At 39.0% G+C, this 23118-nt stretch overlaps 1 protein-coding gene across 4 annotated transcripts in view; it reads right to left on the bottom strand.

The window, feature by feature from the left end:
- Positions 1 to 23118, bottom strand: part of Pip (heparan sulfate 2-O-sulfotransferase pipe) — a 69839-nt gene that overhangs the window by 37840 nt on the left and 8881 nt on the right. For 2 of the 4 annotated variants that reach the window (XM_076767365.1, XM_076767366.1), the window contains exons 1-2: positions 14446 to 14526; positions 14174 to 14322 (exon numbers count right to left, since the gene is read on the bottom strand). In XM_076767365.1, coding sequence (XP_076623480.1) covers positions 14174 to 14322; positions 14446 to 14501 — 205 coding nt within the window. In that variant the 5' untranslated portion in view covers positions 14502 to 14526. Of the gene's footprint in view, positions 1 to 14173; positions 14323 to 14445; positions 14527 to 23118 lie in introns of those variants that run through there. The other 2 variants (XM_076767367.1, XM_076767368.1) reach the window with 1 other exon arrangement.

Here is a 23118-nt window from a genome sequence, read left to right as displayed (position 1 = left end):
TTAAAATAAAGTTAGATAATAAACATTTGCAGTGGAATGTTCCGCGGAGCGACAATCCACGAATCGCGATAAAGCCAGGCTACATAATTGACCATCGATTAAAGACCTAGATATTTACGACCAAACAGATCAAATTACATTCACAGAATTCGATATACAGTTTACTACTCCTCATTCGTATTCTTACATGAATTCTTTCCCATTTATTTTTATTATTATTTATTATTTTTATGTTGTTTATTTTTTATAATATTAACTAGCAAATAATCCCAAATTATAAAATTGGTAGAACAATATACAATAACGCGGTATTTCCAAGCGGTAACCCATCCTGGAGTGCACACCGCCCAATGATGCTGCACTTCGGTGATCGGACGAGAGCCGCTGCACTCAACGTGGCCACGATCGTTCACAAACTTTACTATTAATTTATTCAACACAAACCTCCGACTCTGACAACCAGAACGCTATGCAAAATGTCGATTGTCCCGATAAAAGCACTTTTTGCAATAATTGGTCCGAGAACAGAATGGTTTCTGACTGGTTATTCGAGCCAGTATAACCACGGTACATCAATGATAATTACGAACTTGATATTCACCAACGTGGAACTGTGCAATTAATAGAATATCGTACAATTAATTTAATATAACACCCTACGATTTAAACGATCGCTGGTCGTTTACGTTCCACCGTGATTAATATCAATTACGCAACGATTCACGTTTAGAAAAGAAACAATAATTTCGTTCTAGTTTTTTACTGTATCGTAGAAACGAACGTTTAAAATAATGTTAGATAATAAACATTTGCAGTGGAATGTTCCGCGGAGCGACAATCCACGAGTCGCGATCTTGACCGCGAAAAATGGCGGCCGTAGTGCCACGCGATGGTGTTACGAACTGGACCGGGCCCCGTTTCCAGCGATAACGCCGCACTAGAAAGTACTTGGAATTGCAAAACGATCGCTGTAGGAGCCATTTCCGCGAGCGTGCGTCGTTTGTCAGATCGCGGGACCACGCTGGAACGTTGGACCGTCATCCGTGATCTTGATTCGTCGCGAGGGAGGCCGCCATTGGATACTTTTCGAATTGCAAAGCCAGCCGATTGTTCGTTTCCACGGGGCTGGTATTCGCGAACGTTCTATGAAAACGGAACAATGCGATTCTCAGCGATTCTTGAGGTTCTCTGTGCCCGTGTTGCCCTTGCCTGGCTTCCAAGAGAACGTCGTTTCATTTTTACAGACAAAACAATATGCAGGACCGTTGCAACGTTTGCAACGAGACTGACGCCATCTTGGAACCCAAACTTGCACCTCGAGAAGTTATTCTGTATCCAAACGCGTACTGCGATCGATATTATTAGACCAAACGAGGAAATAATTAACGTTTCCTAACCTCAAAGTTTCCATTTAAATATAAATTCGATTAAAATATCTCTCGATCGTCCATATCAAATTTATAGGGTTTAATTGTACTCTCGAACAAGGTTGCTTATAATTAAATCTGCGAAGCATGGGTAATTAAAAACGATAAAATAAAATTATGATACGTGCTCAGGAAACCATGTCAACATGAGTGTACAGAAGTACAAAAAACAATAAAAGCCTGTATCGAAGTCCATTTATCTGAGCCATAGTTAAATGCTCGATGAATATTCACAGTTGATTTTTTGCTGAGACACCCGGTATAATTTCCTCGCGGTCGTGATTAATAATCAAGCATTTGAAACGTAACGAACCATTGTCGTGGAATAAGTTACCTTCGAGGAAATGGAAAGTAGAAATCGAGAATAATTATTATAGCTGTACTATAATAATCTGAGAAACGAAGAAAGAATTTCTATATTTCTCGTCCAAGGTATCCGCCAATTAGCTCGTCTTGGCATAGAAATAAAATTTGTCATACTTAGATTGAGTCGCGACTGTGAATAGATATAATCGAAAGTGGATTTGATTACCAATAGAGATGCAAATCATCAAAGCGAAACCACAAATCCATTAAGACGAACGCAACCCTGAACTTGAAGCATTGATCACGTATAAACACAGACAGCTTTCTATTCTGGTAAAAAGAAAATTAGATAATCTAATGGCTATGCATTTGCAAATAATAAATCATTTCGCAAAGAATCAATGATAATGCCATTGGTTTATTATTCAAACGTTTTTTAATATTCGAGTATCTTGAACGTCCATAAAAATATTACAACAATTGACGTCACGATCTCCTATACCAGAGGTACTTACGATCCGTTGCCTCGCGAAAGAAACACCCATAAAGTATCCTCGATCTTCAAGTTGACTACGAGGAAGTCACGTCGTGCATTCCGTGTAGACACGCCAAGAATTATGTTGGCTTACAAATAATGGCGTACAAAAACGGAAACGGCGAAACGTTCTTACGATCCCGGTACGATCGAACGTTCATCGGAAACTTTAAACAATTTCCCCGGCACTAATAACGTAAAAAAGAAAGAATTGAAATGCTTTAAAAACTTGTACCGTGCAAAGATCATTTTCTACTTATCGGATGATCGAATAAAGACACTAAAACTATAGGATAACCTCCAAATTCCACGAATGTTGTTCGAGAGAACGATAGAAGGTTGCTGAAATAAAACAACGAGAAGAAAGGATGAATGATATAACGTTGGTCTAAAAGTATGCACGACACAGTATCGCGGAGGTAATAACGATAATTTTGTAACGATCGTCGATGCTGGATAAAGCCAGCAACGTTTCCTATTACGGACGATAAAGTCACGAGAAGTAGAAGAAGAGCAATAATTGTTAATGTAAACGGAGGATCGTTTCCGCGTTCAATGGTATTCGAGATCGAGGACGGAATACCATGGCTCATCCTCGATCTCGTTCCCGAGCATGGAACAGGCACTGGCGCGCATTCCGTGCGGACGTATTACGAGTTGTGGCCTCGCGATACTATCGCCAACTACCGGAGGTGCGAACGTAACTTCGCAAAGAAGTGGAAAGCATCTCATTAATCTTTTTCGACCCCTCTCACGCGAGGCCCCGACCAAGCCATTTTCTTTCCATTGGTCACTTTCGCTGCCTCTTAATCACCGATTCAAACAACGCAAAACCGACCTTCGACTACCACAATTATTCAGTTATATACCTCTAGTTTCCATCTAAGAAACGTGCACCACATTCAGTAACTCAAAGGTTAGGTTTGAAAAGTGCCTCGAAACGACGGACAGAGTATTCAAAATTTAATGTTTGCACTGTTTCCTACAGTAATTACAAAAGACAATTAAATAATTTTGTAACATGGTTTTCTGTGTGAATCGCGTTTACTATTGACGGGGAACTGATGAACTCCCCTTGAAAGTTACCTCGATTTCTTCGATGTCGATTTGCGACTAGAAAGTTACGAATATATGAACATCTTCTCGAAGAGTTGCACTTGTAACGTTGCTTTCGCGAAAGCAGACCATCAACTTCTTTCCCCTGCGTATTAGCGACACTTCAAAAGCACGCTTTGTAAAATCATTCTACGAAACAAGAACAACGATTTCTAAGTTCAACTGCTTTGCGCAGGCGCGAACCGAGGATTCTTTTGAACAGCTGTTGGACGATCTGCGGCCATTTTTCCCTCAATTAAACTTAAGATTTATTTGAAGGAAAGATGTACGCAACGCTCGTACGTTGCATAATCAGAACAGCGTGTTTTTCTTTCTATTATCAATCTAATAAATTTATTTATCACTCGAGTTTAATTATCGAAGAAATTTAATCAACATGATCGCCGTGCAATTAAAGCCAGCATCCGTTCTGCCTTCCGTCTGTAATTTTAATTACGAGTCGAAAGAGATTCACGTTGCTTCTCTAATTTTTCAACGGCTTCGCTATAGGAAATAATTCTCGATAATAATTAGTCGCGTACGAACAACATCGCGTAACAATGTATAATAAATTCCAGCCTACGTGGACTAAAATCACTTGGTTATAATTTATTTTTAATACCATGTGAATTTTCTCACTTTACAAAGTAGTAATTACGACGCCTCGATATTGTTGCTCGTAGATTTTCGAGCGCATCGAGAATACGGAATTTCGAGTCACTTTCGAACCGTCTTGAGATTAAACGGAGCTTGAAATTCTAGGATCGTATGTTTTAAAAGTATTAAATTACTGACTCGAAGGCGATTAAAATTCTGGTAAATGTAATACTGGATTTTTTTTATCGTTATATCGTATCGAAATATTTTTTACGCGGCTCTGGTCTCGTAAAACATTCAGATTTCTCGAGTTTCGCTTTTTCAAGATGTCTTCGTACGGTTAGACTTCTATTACTACGAACTGGATCCTCGAGAGACTTTCACGGAGCATCGTTACAAGCTTACTCGTAAAAATATTTGATTATTCAAACAAATCTGATTATGTATTTTTATTTAATTACAATATCACGATTTAATAATTTCGCTCGAACAAGGTTGGAGAAAGTCAAGAGTAATCTCATTATCGTCGTAGAAATTTAACAAGAAATATCAATTTGTTCAAATAACTTTGACAGATCCACTCGTAGGTGGAGAGGCCTTCCTTGAAAACGATTTTAATACTTCTTAGAAATTACCTTTCTATTCGAGAAACAGAGAAAGCTGCGACAAAGAAACAACGCGAGTATGTCGACGGGGATATTATAGCAGCTGTAAGTAACCTTGAACGAGTCAATCGAGTTTCATTCAATCCCATACAAAGCTAGGCTACATAATTGACCATCGATTAAAGACCTAGATATTTACGACGAAACAGATTAAATCACATTCACAGAATTCGATATACAGTTTACTACTCCTCACTCGTATTCTTACATGAATTCTTTCCCATTTATTTTTATTATTATTTATTATTTTTATGTTGTTTATTTTACACTGTATTTATTTTTTATTTAGAAAGCAGTATTTTTTATAATATTAACTAGCAAATAATCCCAAATTATAAAATCGGTAGAACAATATATAATAACGCGGTATTTCCAAGCGGTAACCCATCCTGGAGTGCACGCCGCCCAATGATGCTGCACTTCGGTGATCGGACTAGAGTCGCTGCACCCAACGTGGCCACGATCGTCCACAAATTGTACTATTAATTTATTCAAACACAAACCTCCGACAAACTCTGACAACCCAGAAAATTGTTAAAGAACAATTTGAAATATTTGTTTTTTTATGGGTTAGAAAGTAAGACGAACACTGGGAGTGGTAAGACCGTTATTACGACCGTGAAGCTAACCGGGAAGAATGATCGACTCACGCCAAAATAACACCTTTACCATCGAGCAAAGGCAAGTTTCTTCTCGAGCCATCCTTTCACCCTCTAGGTCGTCCATGCGCCACGGTTACATTGAACTTTCATTTCCATCGAAGGCAACGCTTATCTGCCACCGACGATTAATTCGTTTCTCCTTGCCCGCGAAATATTTCGTTGGGGTTTTGTTTCTCGTCGTCCCTTTCTTCCACCGAGCGACGTTCCCTTTCACTTCCGAACGGCTAAATTCAACAGTTTCTTCCATTTTCCTCGCCGGAGAACGTTCCTGGACTTTTCCTTTACGTTTCCAGTCGTTTATAACACAGGCGTAAATCTAAGTGTGACGACTTCTTATCGAGAGGGAATACGAAAGTTACTATCAGTTTTATAGGATACGATTACATCCAGTGTGAAAATTACTTAAGAAAACAACGTTCACGGTTATCGGTACAATTTCTTAGTCATTCAGCAACCGTTAACGAGATATTTTTATTATCGTTGTATCCGGTTGCATATCGCGTAAAAAAAAAAGTGAAAACGATTCACGCATCTGTTGAAATAATTATTCTTCCAACGCACACGATATTTCATAACATACGAGTCGATAAATTAAAAATTGTATCATCGTATAACGTTACAGAATCGATATAATATTGCGTCCAACGTTAATAAACGTGGATGGGACGTATTATTTATTCCATTGATTAATTCGTTGCACCGCCATCTTTCTTTCTTCGAGCGTTCCGTTCGCGTTCGTCCTTGCATTTCACGGCGAACCTTCGCGTTTTACGTCGACGATAACGCGTTTATGCAGTTTCCCGTTGCTCTCGATTACGATTCGTCGGATCCGCGGAAATGTCATGCAAAATTATGCAATCGGTGGCCGTCGGTTCTCACGGTGCAGGAAACGCTTTCCAAACTGGTCCGACGGCATTGGTATTCATCTAGCAGGAAGTGGAAATCGCGTTAAGCGGCACGCAAATTCACATTCATGGGAAGCGTCGCGATATTCGACACCGAACCTGGAAAGTTCCGTTTCATTTCCTCGAAAGGCGTCCAAAATATGCGCGTGCAGCGCCCTCTACTTCGATTCGTAAAAAGAACGAAGCCACGGAGGTTAGAATGCGTTTGCTGCGCGCGAAAGCGACGCAGTAAAAAGTTTCACCGCTTCACGATTTAATTACGGGCAATTTTAAAGTTTTCTCAATATACACGTTCAAATCTTTTGTCTGTGGTATCTTTGAATTGTGATAATTTTTAAATTAGTAGTTGGCGAGGCACGAGTCGTTCGATACTTTCTTCCAAAGAAGAAAGTGAGGTTAGATTTAATAAATTCGATGCAGCTGAATCGTGCAGTAATCATAGTGTACGAATACGAGTGAGAGTAACTGTATACAGAGTGTTCGGTCAACCTTAGGGAAAATTTTAATGGGGGATTCTAGAGGCCAAAATAATACGAAAATCAAGAATACCAATTTCTTGATGGGGGCTTCGTTAAAAAGTTATTAAAGTTCCGACTGTACTGAATTTTTTTCTCGAAAATGCGCAGGATTTCGGGGGTATGTCTATTCACCAAAAATGATTGTAATTGACCCCCACAGCTAACAATATTTTTTTCAAAACGATTTGAAATATTTTAATTTCGTCGAAAAATTTCACACCTTCTCGAATTTTTTTCTCGAAAGTGGGTAGGATTTCGGGGGTATGTCTATTCACCAAAAATGATTGTAATTGACCCCCATAGCTAACAATATTTTATTCAGAACGATTTGAAATTTTTTTTTTCGTCGTAAAATTTCAGACCTTCTCGAATTTTTTTCTCAAAAGTGGGTAGGATTTCGGGGGTAAGTGTAATGACCAAAAATGATTGTAATTGACCCCCGCAGCTAACAATATTTTTTTCAAAACGATTTGAAATATTTTAATTTCGTCGAAAAATTTCACACCTTCTCGAATTTTTTTCTAAAAAGTGGGTAGGATTTCGGGGGTATGTCTATTCACCAAAAATGATCGTAATTGACCCCTCTACCTAAAAATAATTTTTCCAGAACGATTTGAAATTTTTTAATTTAATTGTTAATAACTTTTTAACGAAGCCTCCATCGACAAATTGGTATTCTTGATTTTCGTCTTATTTTGGCCTCTAGAATCCCTCATTAAAATTTTTCCCTAGGTTGCCGAACACCCTTTCGAGAATAAAAATATTAACCGATGTCTAAGACAATATCTGTTAGAGAACTTTATCGACGAGTCCACTGGGCAAATCTGGGACGCGAAACTCTCCTTTAACATTTCCTTTTCACTTTCTGTCATGGCATGAAAGAATAATATAATTTATTTACGTACCTTCGAAAAACTCAATTAATAAATCCTGCGATTAGACAGGATGCCATTAATCATTCGTGGAATCTGTTCGCGGTAATTATATGCTAATAAATTATCAAGTAATTGGAAACAGTTAGTACGATTAACAGGTTCGTGTCGCGTCCGGATAGACTTTATCTACGAGTTCGACTGGTTGATTCGAGCTCCTCGATGCTGACAACGTTACTTATTACACGAAAAGAGTTATTGTTCCAACGTACCGAGAGTTTTTAAAAGGATACGTGTGTGTTTCTACGAGGTAAATGACCCACGACTCTTTCAATTTCTGAGAGGCCTGGTCGCGGGTAATTGAAGAGAAAATCCGCCATTGTGTTCCGTTTGAAACGTTTTCTTTAAGCACTGTACTTGTTCTTGGTCGGTGTCTTCGAATAAAGCGGATTGTTTCGGCTAGGAAACTGAAAGTGAGACTAATAATGCGTTGGGATAACGCGTTCGCTTCGCGTCACTGACTCTACCAGCGATCAAAATGTCTTCCGAGGACGCGTAATTGATAATGTCGGTATTGCGATTTAATTATCTGTCCTGAAGTGCATTCATCGGTTCGTAAAGTGATACTCTTTGCGCAAAAACAAATCGAAGATCTGTATCGTGGCATTACGAGACAAGTTATGAAACGAGGAAAGTGAAATCTTCATTGTGTACCTTAGGTTCATTTCTGACGAGCAACCAACTGCACGCGAGGACAATAAAAATAGTTGAAATTTTGTGTCTGTTTACTCAAGGTAAATTCGAACAGAAATACATTTATATTTTTGGCGCTTCTTCGTGATATTTGTACTTTCCGAAAGTAACGCTTGGTGTCGCCACGGTGAGGCTAACAAAAGCGTACGAAAACCGTTCGAAACTAAGTCGTTCGTGCTTCCAGGCTGCTTTTTAGAACAGGCTAATTACCATGTATTCCTCAGTTTCACGGTTATTCGCGTGCATCGCGATTCCATCAGTGTTATTCCATTTTTCAAATTGTTCTTAATGAGAGTGCCATGCATTCTATTCACGGTAAAGAGGAATGCTTCCTTCATTGACAATAAGTGGAACGCTAGAAACAAGGTCAAGAGATATGAACTCTTCGAGCGGAGACATCCATTCTCTCGTGGAAAGACTCTACTCTCACGATGGAAAGACCTCGGCGTGGATGAAAAATCATCGCGCTCGTTTTGAACGACGCCATTTTTTTCTATCGCGACTCTAAAATACTCTAATCTAGTGCACGCCATAATTGAATATATTTCAATGAAACTTTTTTCTGAAGTAGAGTTCATGGATACCTACAAAAAAGTATCAGACAACTTTTCTGTAGGGCGTCAAACAAAATTATTAAAAATCAAAACCGAAATTTTAAGAAAAATCGACAAGGCGAAAAAAAATTTGTTCAAATCCCTGGGAAAAATTTTAATGGGAGACTGTAGAGACCAAAATAAGACGAAAATCAAGAATATCAATTTGTTGATGGAGGCTTGGTTAAAAAGTTATTAACGTTTAAAGTTCCGATCGTTCTAAATTTTTTTCTCGAAAACTCGCAGGATTTCGGGGGTATGTCTATTGACCAAAAATGATCGTAATTGACCCCCACAGCTAGCAATATTTTTTTCAGAACGATTTGATATATTTTAATTTCATCGAAAAATTTCACACCTTCTCGAATTTTTTTCTAGAAAGTGGGTAGGATTTCGGGGGTATGTCTATTCACCAAAAATGATCGTAATTGATCCCTCTAACTAAAAATAATTTTTCCAGAACGATTTGAAATAGTTGAATTTAATTGTTAATAACTTTTTAACGAAGCCTCAGTCAAGAAATTGATATTCTTGATTTTCGTCTTATTTTGGCGCCTAGAATCTCCCATGAAAATTTTTCCCATGGTGACCGAACACCCCGTATAACACTATCTGTATTTTTTTTAATTAACGTACCAATTAATTCTGCTAACGTACAACGGAGAATCGTCGACGTTCCATTTTTGTCCGCGAATAATAAATGCAATCTCAGAACTCGCACAGTAGGGAGATTAGCATTTCATGCTCCGTTTGTTTACGACAACATATTTCACTGTGAAACACGATTAACGAAATCGTGCAATTATTACAGGTAACCAGCTGCCGGATTAAGAGCACGCTGGAAATCCCAGACGAAAGACGACGGTTGCAAATTGAACGATTAATTCAAGTAGTTAGGATCCGTCGCGAGGAGGACTCGAGATAGGAACGAGAAATGGCGTCGCCTCGTACCATCGTGTTGCTCGCCTGCTAGTATCCAGCAAGCGAAAAATGATTTCTCGATTAATTTCTTACTTCGTTCATCTCTTCATTTAACTTCGAGATCTCTCGACTCGATTCTACCGGACGAACAAATTACTTTCGAATGAAAGATGCTGACCAAATAAAGACCCACGATACATGATTTATGCATAATTTCAAAACAAACAGCCTCGACGTTCTCCTCAACAGACACGTTCCGGTTTAATTCAAACATTACTTGGCGATTTTTACTCGGCATCTGCGGGAGAACGACGCGAAATTAAAATATTTCTGCAGCTGTCATCTGCGATCGAAACACGTGTAGAGGAAAATAAATGTTTTCGTCGCCCGATGTGTGGAAATTTATTATGGTACACATGCATAGAGATTGAGATGATGAAAACATATGTAAAATAAAAATATCCAGTTTTCAATTGATATGATTAATATACAGAATGTTCAGTCACCCTAGGGAAAAATTTTAATGGGAGACTCTAGAGGCCAAAATAAGACGAAAATCAAGAATATCAATTTGTTGATGGAGGCTTCGTTAAAAAGTTATTAACGTTTAAGGTTTCACCCGTTCTAAATTTTTTTCTCGAAAACGCGCAGGATTTCGGGGGTATGTCTATTCACCAAAAATGATTGCAATTGACCCCCACAGCTAACAATATTTTTTTTAGAACGATTTGAAATTTTTTAATTTTGTCAAAAAATTTCACGTCTCGAATTTTTTTCTAGAAAGTGGGTAGGATTTCGGGGGTATGTCTATTCACCAAAAATAATCGTAATTGACCCCTCTAACTAAAAATAATTTTTCCAGAACGATTTGAAATTTTTTCATTTAATTGTTAATAACTTTTTAACGAAGCCTCCATCAAGAAATTGATATTCTTGATTTTCGTCTTATTTTAGTCTCTAGAATCTTCCATTAAAATTTTTCCCATGGGTGATCGAACACCCTGTATTTACAAGTCGTTTGAAGGTTATGTGTCATCTCGATTTCATAGAAATGCATTTGTCTGACAAAGCCCCTCGAATATAAGTTTTTTTTTTATAAAAGAAAGGAGGAATTATGTAACTGTTGATAAATGTAAATTATCAATGGAATTACTCCTGTTAGAGAAATGAAGAGCAAGGAATTCGATAATAAAATATTTACAAACGACTTGTACGTAAACAATTCGTTTGTTTCTTTCGTTGAGTCACCATAGCTTCCCACCATCTTTTTTGTGCGTCGTATTCTCGCATTACAGCATAGCGCTACCTTAAATGGAACCGAGAAAAACGATTCATGAATATCATCCCGCTCTGCACTTTCGATTTCCAATACTCCTGGTGAACCACTCACTTTCGTACGCATGCTCGGAATATTCATAATTATACAAATTGCATCGTGGCTGTTATCGTAATGGAGGATCGTCGGAACGCCTGTCAGAACGTCCCCCCCGGCGAATATTCAATTATTAATATTTATAACCTCAAGCTATTTCGACGTCTCCGTCCCTTTTCCCATATTTACGACAACCCTCCAGACCACTTTACAAACCATGGAAACGTATTTACATCCGCGTTCGAAACTCCAAAAACATATACTATGAACAGTAAAACATGCAAAATTTCTGCAATTTCAATTCGAAAATACAAACTTTTCTCATCCACTGATACTTAAATATTTCATTGTTTGTGCTTTCTAGAACGACGCACGTAAGGAAATTTAACAGAGTATGAAGCAATTTAATTGCTCATTCTTGATGATAGAAAGACACAAAATATATTAATTACAGAGTAATTAAAGTATAATTTTACTCTAGCAAACGTAGATTACGTTTTGCCCACATCTGGTCCAAGCAACGAGACCCACGAATTTTTACACAACGCTAAAAATATTTCGTCCACGAGTACTATAATTTACGTGTCTATACACGCTTTAACCAGCAGTATAATGAACTCCAGTCTATTAGACACCCGGCGTGCCTACAGAAGCGTTAATGAATGCAAACGAGCTGTTTCGTTTCATTAAATCGAAAATACGATGGGAAATTTGAATTACCGATGGCAGGACTTGATAACTGCGAGATAAAGGAGAACGGTTGATAGATAGGTTAGGAAAAAGCGTCGCAACGAGTCGGAGACGGTAGTCGTTTCAAGGAAAAGCGGAACACCACGCGGTGGGTCCGCGGTAACTAATTAGCGCATTACAGATAAACGAGGACCCCGATACCGTTACGTATCTCGCGAATGCGAAATGCTACCCGCTGGAAATGATAATAATCTAATACACATATACACGCACGACGTGGACGCCAAGTGCACGCTTCCACCGACGACGAACGTGCACTTAGTACGTTCACTCTCACACCTTGACCTTCTTCAACCGGGAAGTCGGATCCTCCTCGAAGAACAGAGAATATATTCGCGTGTACGATGGCCAGTGTTAAACTAGCATCCGTGTCGATTCATTGTGTCGCGATTCCCCGAGCCAATTTGAAAATTTTCTTTCGCACACACCACCGACATCAGCGGGTCTTTTAATTACTACGAAACTAGCTCAGGAGGCGATTCAACATTCTTCGTTGACCCGGTCGCGGATGAATCGAATTAATCACAACACCTTCTCAGACACCACGATTGTCCCAAATCGTTTTTAAAATTAACGAATGTGAGGTTATGTTCGACAGCGTGTGGCGCGAATGCGAAACGATGGCGCGAGTGTGAGTCGCGCGTCGAATTAGGAATTTACATTTTAAGTGGTTGGTATGAAAGAAGAGTCCTCTAGTGGCGAACACAACGCAATTGGCTATATTCGATTCGATATAAATGAATCTTTTAAATTAACTATAAATGACTCTATACAGGGTGTTCGGCCACCCTTGGGAAAAACTTTAATGGAGAATTCTAGAGGCCAAAATAAGACGAAAATCAAGAATACCAATTTGTTCATTGAGGCTTCGTTGAAAAGTTATTAACGTGTAAAGTTCCACCCTTACTGAATTTTTTTCTCGAAAATGCGCAGGATTTCGGGGGTACGTCTATTCACCAAAAATGTTTGTAATTGACCCCTACAACCGAAAATAATTTTTTTAGAACAATTTGAAAAAATGTTTTTTCGCCGAAAAATTTCAGCACCTACCTGAATTTTTTTCTCGAAAATGGGTAGGATTTCGAGGGTATGTCTATTCACCAAAAATGATCGTAATTGACCCCTCTAACTAAAAATAATTTTTCCAGGACGATTTGAAATTTTTTAATTTAATTGTTAATAACTTTTTAACGAAGCCTCAGTCGAGAAATTGATATTCTTGATTTTCGTCTTATTTTGGCTTCTAGAATCTCCCATTAAAATTTTTCCCATAGTTTAACACTGTATAAGTCTCTAGTTTCGTCAGAACCTACTTGACCAATGGCCGCCATCTTGCTTTTCGAGTTCCTTAAATGAACCCAGACTTTCGCGTAATATTCCGCAATCCCCTCACGATCGGAAGAAATTCCCAACGAAAGACTCTCGACGAATACATAAATTTAATTGTCGAACCACGTATTTCAATTCCGTTCCGCGGTTTACTCGCCATAAATCGAGAAACTTGAGAAGAAACATTACCCCCGATAACCGAGATCCGTCGCGACGTTTCGAAACAAATGTTTTTCTCGTGGATAGGAGCGATACGAATACATCCCGGCGTAGCATCGATTTCGCGACGACAGATAATAAACTCCGCGACATATATCGAGTTTCAAACGGAGGCTAGATTCTACTTCTGACCCTTGCGGATCGATTCGACTCCGGCGAGTTCGACGTTCCGATGGATGGCGATTTGTCACGCCAAAAGATGTATACGCATTAGTTTCTTTCGTGGGAAAGTCGTCGTTCCACGAATAATTCGTAACTCTCACGAACGTTACGATTCCGTTCCGTGCTTCCAGTATTTACCCGGCGGTGTAAACAATGGCGATGGAGCCACTTTTCACCGAGGAAACTTTCCAACTGATATCGTACGGCTCGCAATTACTGCATTTTTTCCAGCATTCAGAGAAGAATAAAATTTCATCCGGCAGTCGTGCGAACGTTACTTACCGATTAAAATATTATGCAAGCTTTCGTAACAACGTTTTGTCAAACGATGTACTGGCGAAGTTGCCACGCGTGTTCACGGGCCACCGTAAATATACGCGCGGGGATTCGTTCGCCGGAAGAATTTAATGGCGACGAAGTACTTCGCGCCAAACATATTTTTCGCATTCGTCGAGAAAGTTTACAAAGGCGGCGCAGAGGAGTGAAACTCACCGAAGGAGAGTTGATTTTCCGGCAGCATCTCGTCCTCTCCAGGCTGAAGGCGCACCTCCATTTTTCGCAGACGCGAGTGCAACTCTCTCGTGTGCAGGAAGAGGAAGAGGGTGCTGGAAATCGCTATCAATGCGATCAGCTCGATGGTCCTGCGAAAGAAACGTGAAATGAAACACCTGTACCGACAAAATGCAGTCGACGATCGCGATCAATCATTCCCGGTGTTGACGTTGCAGACAGCGATGATTCTTAAAACGAGCCCCGAACCTAACCTGACTTGGGGACCCTCGGACCACAGTTCTTCGACTGCAGTTCGTATCTTTCTCATTCTCTCTCGCTCGCTATCCTTCTCATCGACTGCTGTTTGCTTTCTCTCATTCGTTCTCGCTGTCCTTTTTTTCGGTTGTCGACTACGGCTGTTACGAGAGATATACATAAGTGACTACGTGACTCAATGACATTGCTGTGCATAAACGTCCGCTTAGTGTTGAAATTCACCTCCGTAGGAAGGTTCAGAAAAATGATGTGACTTCTGGAAATTGATTAAAAGAAAGCTAATAAACCTACGAAGCTTTTATTTTGCGTAGATATTCGTACATGTATCGTCCTTCCACGAGAAGAAGGCACAGCGTGTTTTCATCCCCACTCCTGCTGCAGTCCGCTGATTGGCTGCCACTTGATCTTCGTTACCGTTTTCGACCAATAGCTGTGAGTTAGTGGACAGCAACAGGAGTGGGGATGTAAACACGCTGTGCCTTCTTCTCGTGGAAGAATTATAACCGGACCGATTAGTGGAAGAGAACCTTTTTCGCGAATGAATAAAGAGAGGAACGTCAGAACTCGAGCACGTCCTCAAGTGTCACGAGTGGGCTGTCATGTGGGTTGTCAGCGGCGAGAGGAAACAGGGCATGGCAAAGTCATCTGTCTCGCAATTGATCATCCTGTTCACGGAGATGGCTCGCGTGCGACCTGGTTTCGCGCGCAAGAAGCGATCTCTCGTCGACCGTGGAAGAAAGACCGCCGTCATCGGGCAGATGCAAAACTGGAGAAGAATGTTCCTCAGCGCGCATGCGCTCGGTTTGTGGAACGAATAAGTCTCTACTATAATCGAGGATCTACGGTGGTCATCTGTCATCTTTTTTTTTTTTAACGTTGCAACGACAGCGTTGTCGAAAACCGGAAATTCTGATGGGCGATTTCTTAGATCGCGATCACGAGGGAAAATATTCTTTTTATTTCGACCAAACAATGTTGATTCCGAGAAACGTTACGCCGTACGAGCCGGGGAAATTATGCAATTTCAGTGTCGCGTTGTCGTTGTTATTTTCCGATTTGTTAGAGCTTCTAACGATTCTTGGATATGCTTCCGTATCGAAAGTGTGACTGCGTCGTTGAAAAGAATTCACGACACTTTCCTACCTTTCCTGGACGGTTTTTCTTTTTCGATCGATCGTCGTTTAATGTGCAGAGTAAAGGTGAACCGAATAGGACACGATCTCGTGAAAGAGAAAAATTAACACTGGAAACCTTGTTAAAACGAACCGCAAATATGGACATTCTGATTTGTGCTTCTGTGCAAATATGTGACTATTTTATTTTAGGCGTTCTAAACGATTACCGTTAACTTCCGTACATTCGGTTTAACGGTAATTATTTTGAGTACCTTAAATAAAATACCCACATATTTGCTTGGACATACGTAATGTAAGTATACGTAAAATAATTTTGTAAATTTTGTAATAAATATCACGGAAAATTCTTGGAGCGCGAAGGGTTGATTTTCAAATTTAAATTCGTATCGACTGGCAAAGAACGCATTTGTATTTTGAATTCGCGTTGTCTGCAACGATGATTACGCAATTGTAGGACCAACCGCGGGTCGAAGGAAGCTTTGATTACTATTGTACATACGAACGGTTGATGCTACACCCGCGTGGGAGATTGTGATTGACAATTTCCATGCAATCGTAGCTGTGGTCGAAACTAATTGTCGAAACTGTTACATCCTTGTTCGAAGCATCGCGATTCCACCGGCGTATATTTAAATTATCGCTACGTGGCGCTGACCATGAAAATGGCCGTGCAAGGCTCACCCTAAAATCGACTAAGGCATCGTGTGTTAGATTCCTTCGACGATTACGTGCCCCGACGAGCACAATTAATACTTTCGAGAAACCTCGCGGATACTTCGTGCAACGAAGATTGCTTATCGACGCGAAGAATGATGTTAATTAGTCGATCGCGTACAAAGTAACATTTTCCTCGTTTAACAGTATTCATATTGGATTAATCGTTGTATAATTATTAGGTCATCGTGGTAATTACTACTAATCGTCGTTAATTACAAAGTAACTGAAACCATTTAGAAATTACTTAATTACACCGATTACTATCGAACGGGAACAAATGATTTCCACGAAACTATACTTCGGATCAATTACAATCGTACAATTTAGGTTAGATTCACCTCAAACATTCGGTAATGAATTTTTTCTCGAAAGTGGGTAGGATTTCGAGGGTACGTGTAATGACTAAAAATGCTTGTAATTGACCCCTGTAACTAAATAAAATTTTTTTAGTATGATTTGAAATTTTTTAATTTCGTCTAAAAATTTCAGTACCTACTCGAATTTTTTTCTCGAAAGTCGGTAGGATTTCGAGGGTACGTGTAATGACTAAAAATGCTTGTAATTGACCCCTGTAACTAAATATAATTTTTTTAGTATGATTTGAAATTTTTTAATTTCGACGAAAAATGTCACACCTTCTCGAATTTTTTTCTCGAAAGTGGGAAGGATTACGAGGGTACGAATAATGACTAAAAATGCTTGTAATTGATCCCTGTAACTAAATATAATTTTTTTAGTATGATTTGAAATTTTTTAATTTCGACGAAAAATTTCACATCTTCTGAAATTTTTTTCTCGAAAGTGGGTAGGATTTCGAGGGTACGTGTAATGACTAAAAATGCTTGTAATTGACCCCCACAGCTAACAATATTTTTTTCAGAACGATTTGAAATATTTTAATTTCGACGAAAAATTTCACACCTTTTCGAATTTTTTTCTAGAAAGTGGGTAGTATTTCGGGGGTAAGTGTAATGACCAAAAATGATTGTAATTGACCCCCACAGCTAACAATATTTTTTTCAGAACGATTTGAAATATTTTAATTTCGACGAAAAATTTCACACCTTCTGGAATTTTTTTCTCGAAAGTGGGTAGGAATTCGAGGGTACGTGTAATGACTAAAAATGCTTGTAATTGACCCCTGTAACTAAATATAATTTTTTTAGTATGATTTGAAATATTTTAATTTCGACGAAAAATGTCACACATTCTCGAATTTTTTTCTCGAAAGTGGGTAGGATTTCGAGGGTACGTGTAATGACTAAAAATGCTTGTAATTGACCCCTGTAACTAAATATAATTTTTTTAGTATGATTTGAAATTTTTTAATTTCGACGAAAAATGTCACACCTTCTGGAATTTTTTTCTCGAAAGTGGGTAGGATTTCGAGGGTACGTGTAATGACTAAAAATGCTTGTAATTGACCCCCACAGCTAACAATATTTTTTTCAGAACGATTTGAAATATTTTAATTTCGACGAAAAATTTCACACCTTTTCGAATTTTTTTCTAGAAAGTGGGTAGTATTTCGGGGGTAAGTGTAATGACCAAAAATGATTGTAATTGACCCCCACAGCTAACAATATTTTTTTCAGAACGATTTGAAATATTTTAATTTCGACGAAAAATTTCACACCTTCTGGAATTTTTTTCTCGAAAGTGGGTAGTATTTCGGGGGTAAGTGTAATGACCAAAAATGATTGTAATTGACCCCCACAGCTAACAATATTTTTTTCAGAACGATTTGAAATATTTTAATTTCGACGAAAAATGTCACACCTTCTGGAATTTTTTTCTCGAAAGTGGGTAGGATTTCGAGGGTACGGGTAATGACTAAAAATGCTTGTAATTGACCCCTGTAACCAAATATAATTTTTCCAGACCAATTTGAAATTTTTATTTTCGTCGAAAAATTTGTCTTGGCATAACCTCGTCTGTGCTATGAAGAGGTTAAACCAGGGCCCGGTCGTCAACAATAAACGTTCTAACGAGCGTTAAACTAAGAAGACTCGAAGAGGTCGCGCTAATCGCAGTCAGGATCCGTTGCAGTCTTCGAGTATCTGTCGATCTGACCCTGTGACCCCTTTAGCGGGTAAACACGTGTGCGGGTTCCGGAGTGTCATGGTTGCAACTATCTAACGCTCATGAAATTCGAACGGGACGGAATAATGCGGGCCCGCTATGTAGAGTAATCGAGTTTCCAGATACGCGGACTCATTATACAGGACGATAACCTAACCTGTCGCGCCATGTGCCATGGTCTACGCCCAGGTCTACAATCATTCTGACCTATTCCAACCTGGAAGTGCTCCTAGAAATTTAGCAACGGGCTTCAATTAAAAATCAAAAGTCGAACAAATGCATAGATCGTAATTTATATATTAATTTATCCATGAAATCTCCATAGAAGTTTGTGCAGTCGTAGAGACAATGCGCAGTAGCTACTGCACCACAACTGCACCGACGGCGCGAACAGAGCTCTGACTCCGGATTGGTGGAACCCACACGCTGCCCGTATCTGTCCACCAATAGCCTCGTGCGATCACAGACCAATAGGATCCGCGATAATGCGGATAGAATAGTTCAAACCGACTTTACACTGTTCCACCTTACGGTTTTCTCGTCCGTGTGTCGTTGACACTGCGTCTCGCGACCGATACCGTTCGTTTCTCGTTTTCTTTTATCTGGACACCCGTTCGTTTCTCCCAAGCGCGATTGTCAGCCAGCGTGGCTGGGTATCGAAGCGGTTTCTCGGGGAACGGGATAAGCTTCTTCGTCGAAGCCCGTGCGGTACACGTTATCGATTACCATGTTGATGTTTCTGTCGGATTTTTCGTAACGAGAGGGTTTCAGCTATCTCAGTGGAACGTGCTTTTCATTGTGGTATTTATTGACCCCCACCGTGGGTCGTGACGGGGGACCACCCAAGGAAATAGATAGGCATGGTAGAACTCGTTTTGACATCCGTGTCACAAATTATTCTGCTTTTCCAAACTTTTCAATTACTTTTAAACGTTGATCGTAGAGATAGTGGCCGTTGTGAAATATCCCTGGGCCCTTAGACGCGAGTCATCGACTCCTCTAACCTTTGATCGAGACGTTAAAACGCTTCTCGTACAGGTTGCTCGATGCCAGTATTTCCGAGTCAATTAATCTTTCGTCGGATATAGAAGAATCTCTATACGAATCGAGTACGTACCATCATTTAATATCTGAAAGTTAGATACCCTCTCGTCTATTTCTGTTCGAGAACATACGGGTCTTAATAGTTTCGATCATTTGTTGGAACCGGATGCTTCGACGTGCAATGGTACATACATTAACGATTACAATTTAAATAAATCACTGTCGATCCAATTTCCGGATATATTCGCTCGCGCATCAAACTCTTCGACGTTCCTCGTTCGTACAACACCTGTTTTTCTAAAATCGTTCGCATGAAAGTTGCCTATCACACTTATTGCTTCAACGGGGAAACGACGCTCTCTTCTCATCACACATTTTTTTACCGCGTCACTTTGTTTCTTATAAATTCTTTCGAGTACTAATGGAATACAAACTTTCAAATACTAATGGGATCAGTCTATCAAGATGGAATTGAGATGAATTGAAACGAAATTCGCAGACTGCCAAATGATAAGGGTGTTCGGTCAACCATGGGAAAAATTTTAATGGGAGATTCTAGAGGCCAAAATAAGACGAAAATCAAGAATACCAATTTGTTGATGGAGACTTCCTTAAAAAGTTATTAACAATTAAATTCAAAAATTTGGAATCGTTCTGGAAAAATTATTTTCGGTTGCGGGGGTCAATTACAATAATTTTTGGTCATTACACATACCCCTAAAATCCTATCCACTTTCTAGAAAAAAATTCGAGAAGGTGTGAAATTTTTAGACGAAATTAAAACATTTCAAATCGTTCTGAAAAAATTATATTTAGTTACAGGGGTCAATTACAATAATTTTTGGTGAAGAGACCTACCCCCGAAATCCTACCCAGTTTCTAGAAAAAAATTCGAGTAGGTACTGAAATTTTTAGACGAAATTAAAACATTTCAAATCGTTCTGAAAAAATTATATTTAGTTACAGGGTTCAATTACAATAATTTTTTATGAATAGACATACCCCCGAAATCCTACGCATTTTCAAGAAAAAAATTCGAGTAGGTACTGAAATTTTTAGACGAAATTAAAACATTTCAAATCGTTCTGAAAAAATTATATTTAGTTACAGGGGTCAATTACAATAATTTTTGGTGAAGAGACCTACCCCCGAAATCCTACCCAGTTTCTAGAAAAAAATTCGAGTAAGTACTGAAATTTTTAGACGAAATTAAAACATTTCAAATCGTTCTGAAAAAATTATATTTAGTTACAGGTGTCAATTACAAGCATTTTTAGTCATTACACGTACCCTCGAAATCCTACCCACTTTCGAGAAAAAAATTCCAGAAGGTGTGACATTTTTCGTTGAAATTAAAAAATTTCAAATCATACTAAAAAAATTATATTTAGTTACAGGGTTCAATTACAGTAATTTTTTATGAATAGACATACCCCCGAAATCCTACGCATTTTCAAGAAAAAAATTCGAGAAGGTGTGAAATTTTTAGACGAAATTAAAACATTTCAAATCGTTCTGGAAAAATTATTTTCGGTTGCAGGGGTCAATTACAATAATTTTTGGTGAATAGACCTACCCCCGAAATCCTACGCATTTTCAAGAAAAAAATTCGAGTAGGTACTGAAATTTTTCGACGGAAATCAAAAATTTCGAATCGTTCTGAAAAAATTATTTTCGGTCGCGGGGATCAATTACAATCATTTTTTATGAATAGACATACCCCCGAATTCCTACGCGTTTTCGAGAAAAAAATTCAGAACGGACAAAACTTTAAATGTCAATAACTTTTTAACAAAGCCTCCATCAAGAAATTGGTATTCTTGATTTTCGTCTTATTTTGGCCTCTAGAATCTGCCATTAAAATTTTTCCCACGGATGATATTCCCCATTTAATCGAATTTGTTGTAAAAGTATTTACAGTAATCATTTTACAGAAAGTGCAAAGACCGCGGAAGCATGGTGGAATTTTTAGCGAGGGGAGGGCAACATCGCGTGTTTTTAATGGTATCGCCACTTCGAACGCCACGAAAGTACAAGAGGCGCCTGGTTAGTTTCAGCACGCGAGCAGCTTTAAGCACGGAACTCGTACGCGTCTCGTAAAAAGCAACAGTAATTATGCACGTTTAAGGCCTCGTTCGACGATTCGGCGACTAAGTTGCCTCCAGTCGGCCCGCCATTTTCCTGCACGCCATTAACCCGTGCAAACGACGCGCGTTTCCACGGCTTTCCACTCTCTGAAACGTGAGATCGACGGTACGATCGATAGCCACACTTGACGCGTATCGAGTTTCTAAACGTCCTATTATTTTCAAACTGGGGCTGTGCTAATTTTGTTTATCAGTGGAGAGGGGGAAAAACCGGTGCAGAGTTGCCAAAAACCGTGACAAAATGGCTGACAGAGTAGAGCATGTAAATGACGCAAAATGGAGGAAACGATTCTGCACCCACGCGACGTAATTGATCAACTAAATTTATACAAATATCCATATTAAGGCGAGTGGAATTATTCGAATAATTACACGTAAAAAAAGATCTGAATTGTACGAGTTTCTGGAATCTCCTTTTGTCCGAATCATTGTTTTCGCGGGCAATAAATATTAACTTTCCCAACTCGTCGATTAAACGGGTAGAAATTGCCTTAATAAGCGAGACACCATTAGCGTGCCTTCCTGCTGTTTTCTTGGACGCTTCCAAGTAGATAACTCCTTTGTACCCCTTTTAAGCAAATAGCACGACCAGGGGACATCGTGAATCGTTTACGATCCGCCGTGAAACCACTTAAGCTGCTGCTTGTCTGTCCGTCGGATGACAATCCCGATGAAGTACGTGCAAATTGCCGATATTGTTGAAACGAATGGTCCCGATCGAAAGTACAGATACCGCGCGTGACGTTCGCCGAGCCAGTGAGAGTTCACGGTAATAACGGTCTCGTAAACCGACTTTAGAAACCATTACTGCTAGCAATGACATTGATACGCCGCCCGACTTTCAATTCTTGTAAACGGCGAGGATAATGAGTGCTACCTGCAACAGACCTTGGTTCGTTGACCTCCAACATTGATGTTATTACGATCGATTGCGGAGAACAGGTGTGTCGTTAATGACGGAATGCTTCATCTGATAAAAATCCTCGAGAAGATTTTAATTTTTTAATTTTCAAACTAACGAATGGACTAATTAATTCTTTTTATTTTCCATTTAACGACTCTGTTCGTCGTAATAAAACGCAAGTACAAGTCCATGAAAAAAACATGGTACATGGAGGAAGCAAGATGAAAGAGCCATGGTTCAGCAAACCGCTGTTTTACAATCTAACCCCAGATTGAGGTTAAGTTTTAATAGCGGCACTTTAGTTGCACCTTGCTTCTTACATGTTTATACACCTCTCGTTTTATTCTGCTTTATCTAATGTATCATATTCTCAATAATGTTTTATTTTTTATACGAGGAAGCATTCAGGAATACTGTTTTAAACCTAACCTTTAAATACTATTTACTATTGGAAGTATTCAGTCATATACGTATTATTATAATTACATACTCGTTGTTTTACTCTGATCTATAACGTTTATACTAGTGTGGATAATGGCGCCATAAAACATTCAACAAAGATATGATAAGCGATAAAAATCGAATGAGTTATTGCGTTATGCGTATCTGTATGTTGATAAATTGTCGATACTTTATGCA

Source organism: Colletes latitarsis, chromosome 6, assembly GCF_051014445.1.
Source record: "Colletes latitarsis isolate SP2378_abdomen chromosome 6, iyColLati1, whole genome shotgun sequence".
Lineage (NCBI taxonomy): Eukaryota > Metazoa > Arthropoda > Insecta > Hymenoptera > Colletidae > Colletes > Colletes latitarsis.
Note: the sequence above shows the minus strand (reverse complement) of the source record. Positions and strands in the feature narration are given on the sequence as shown.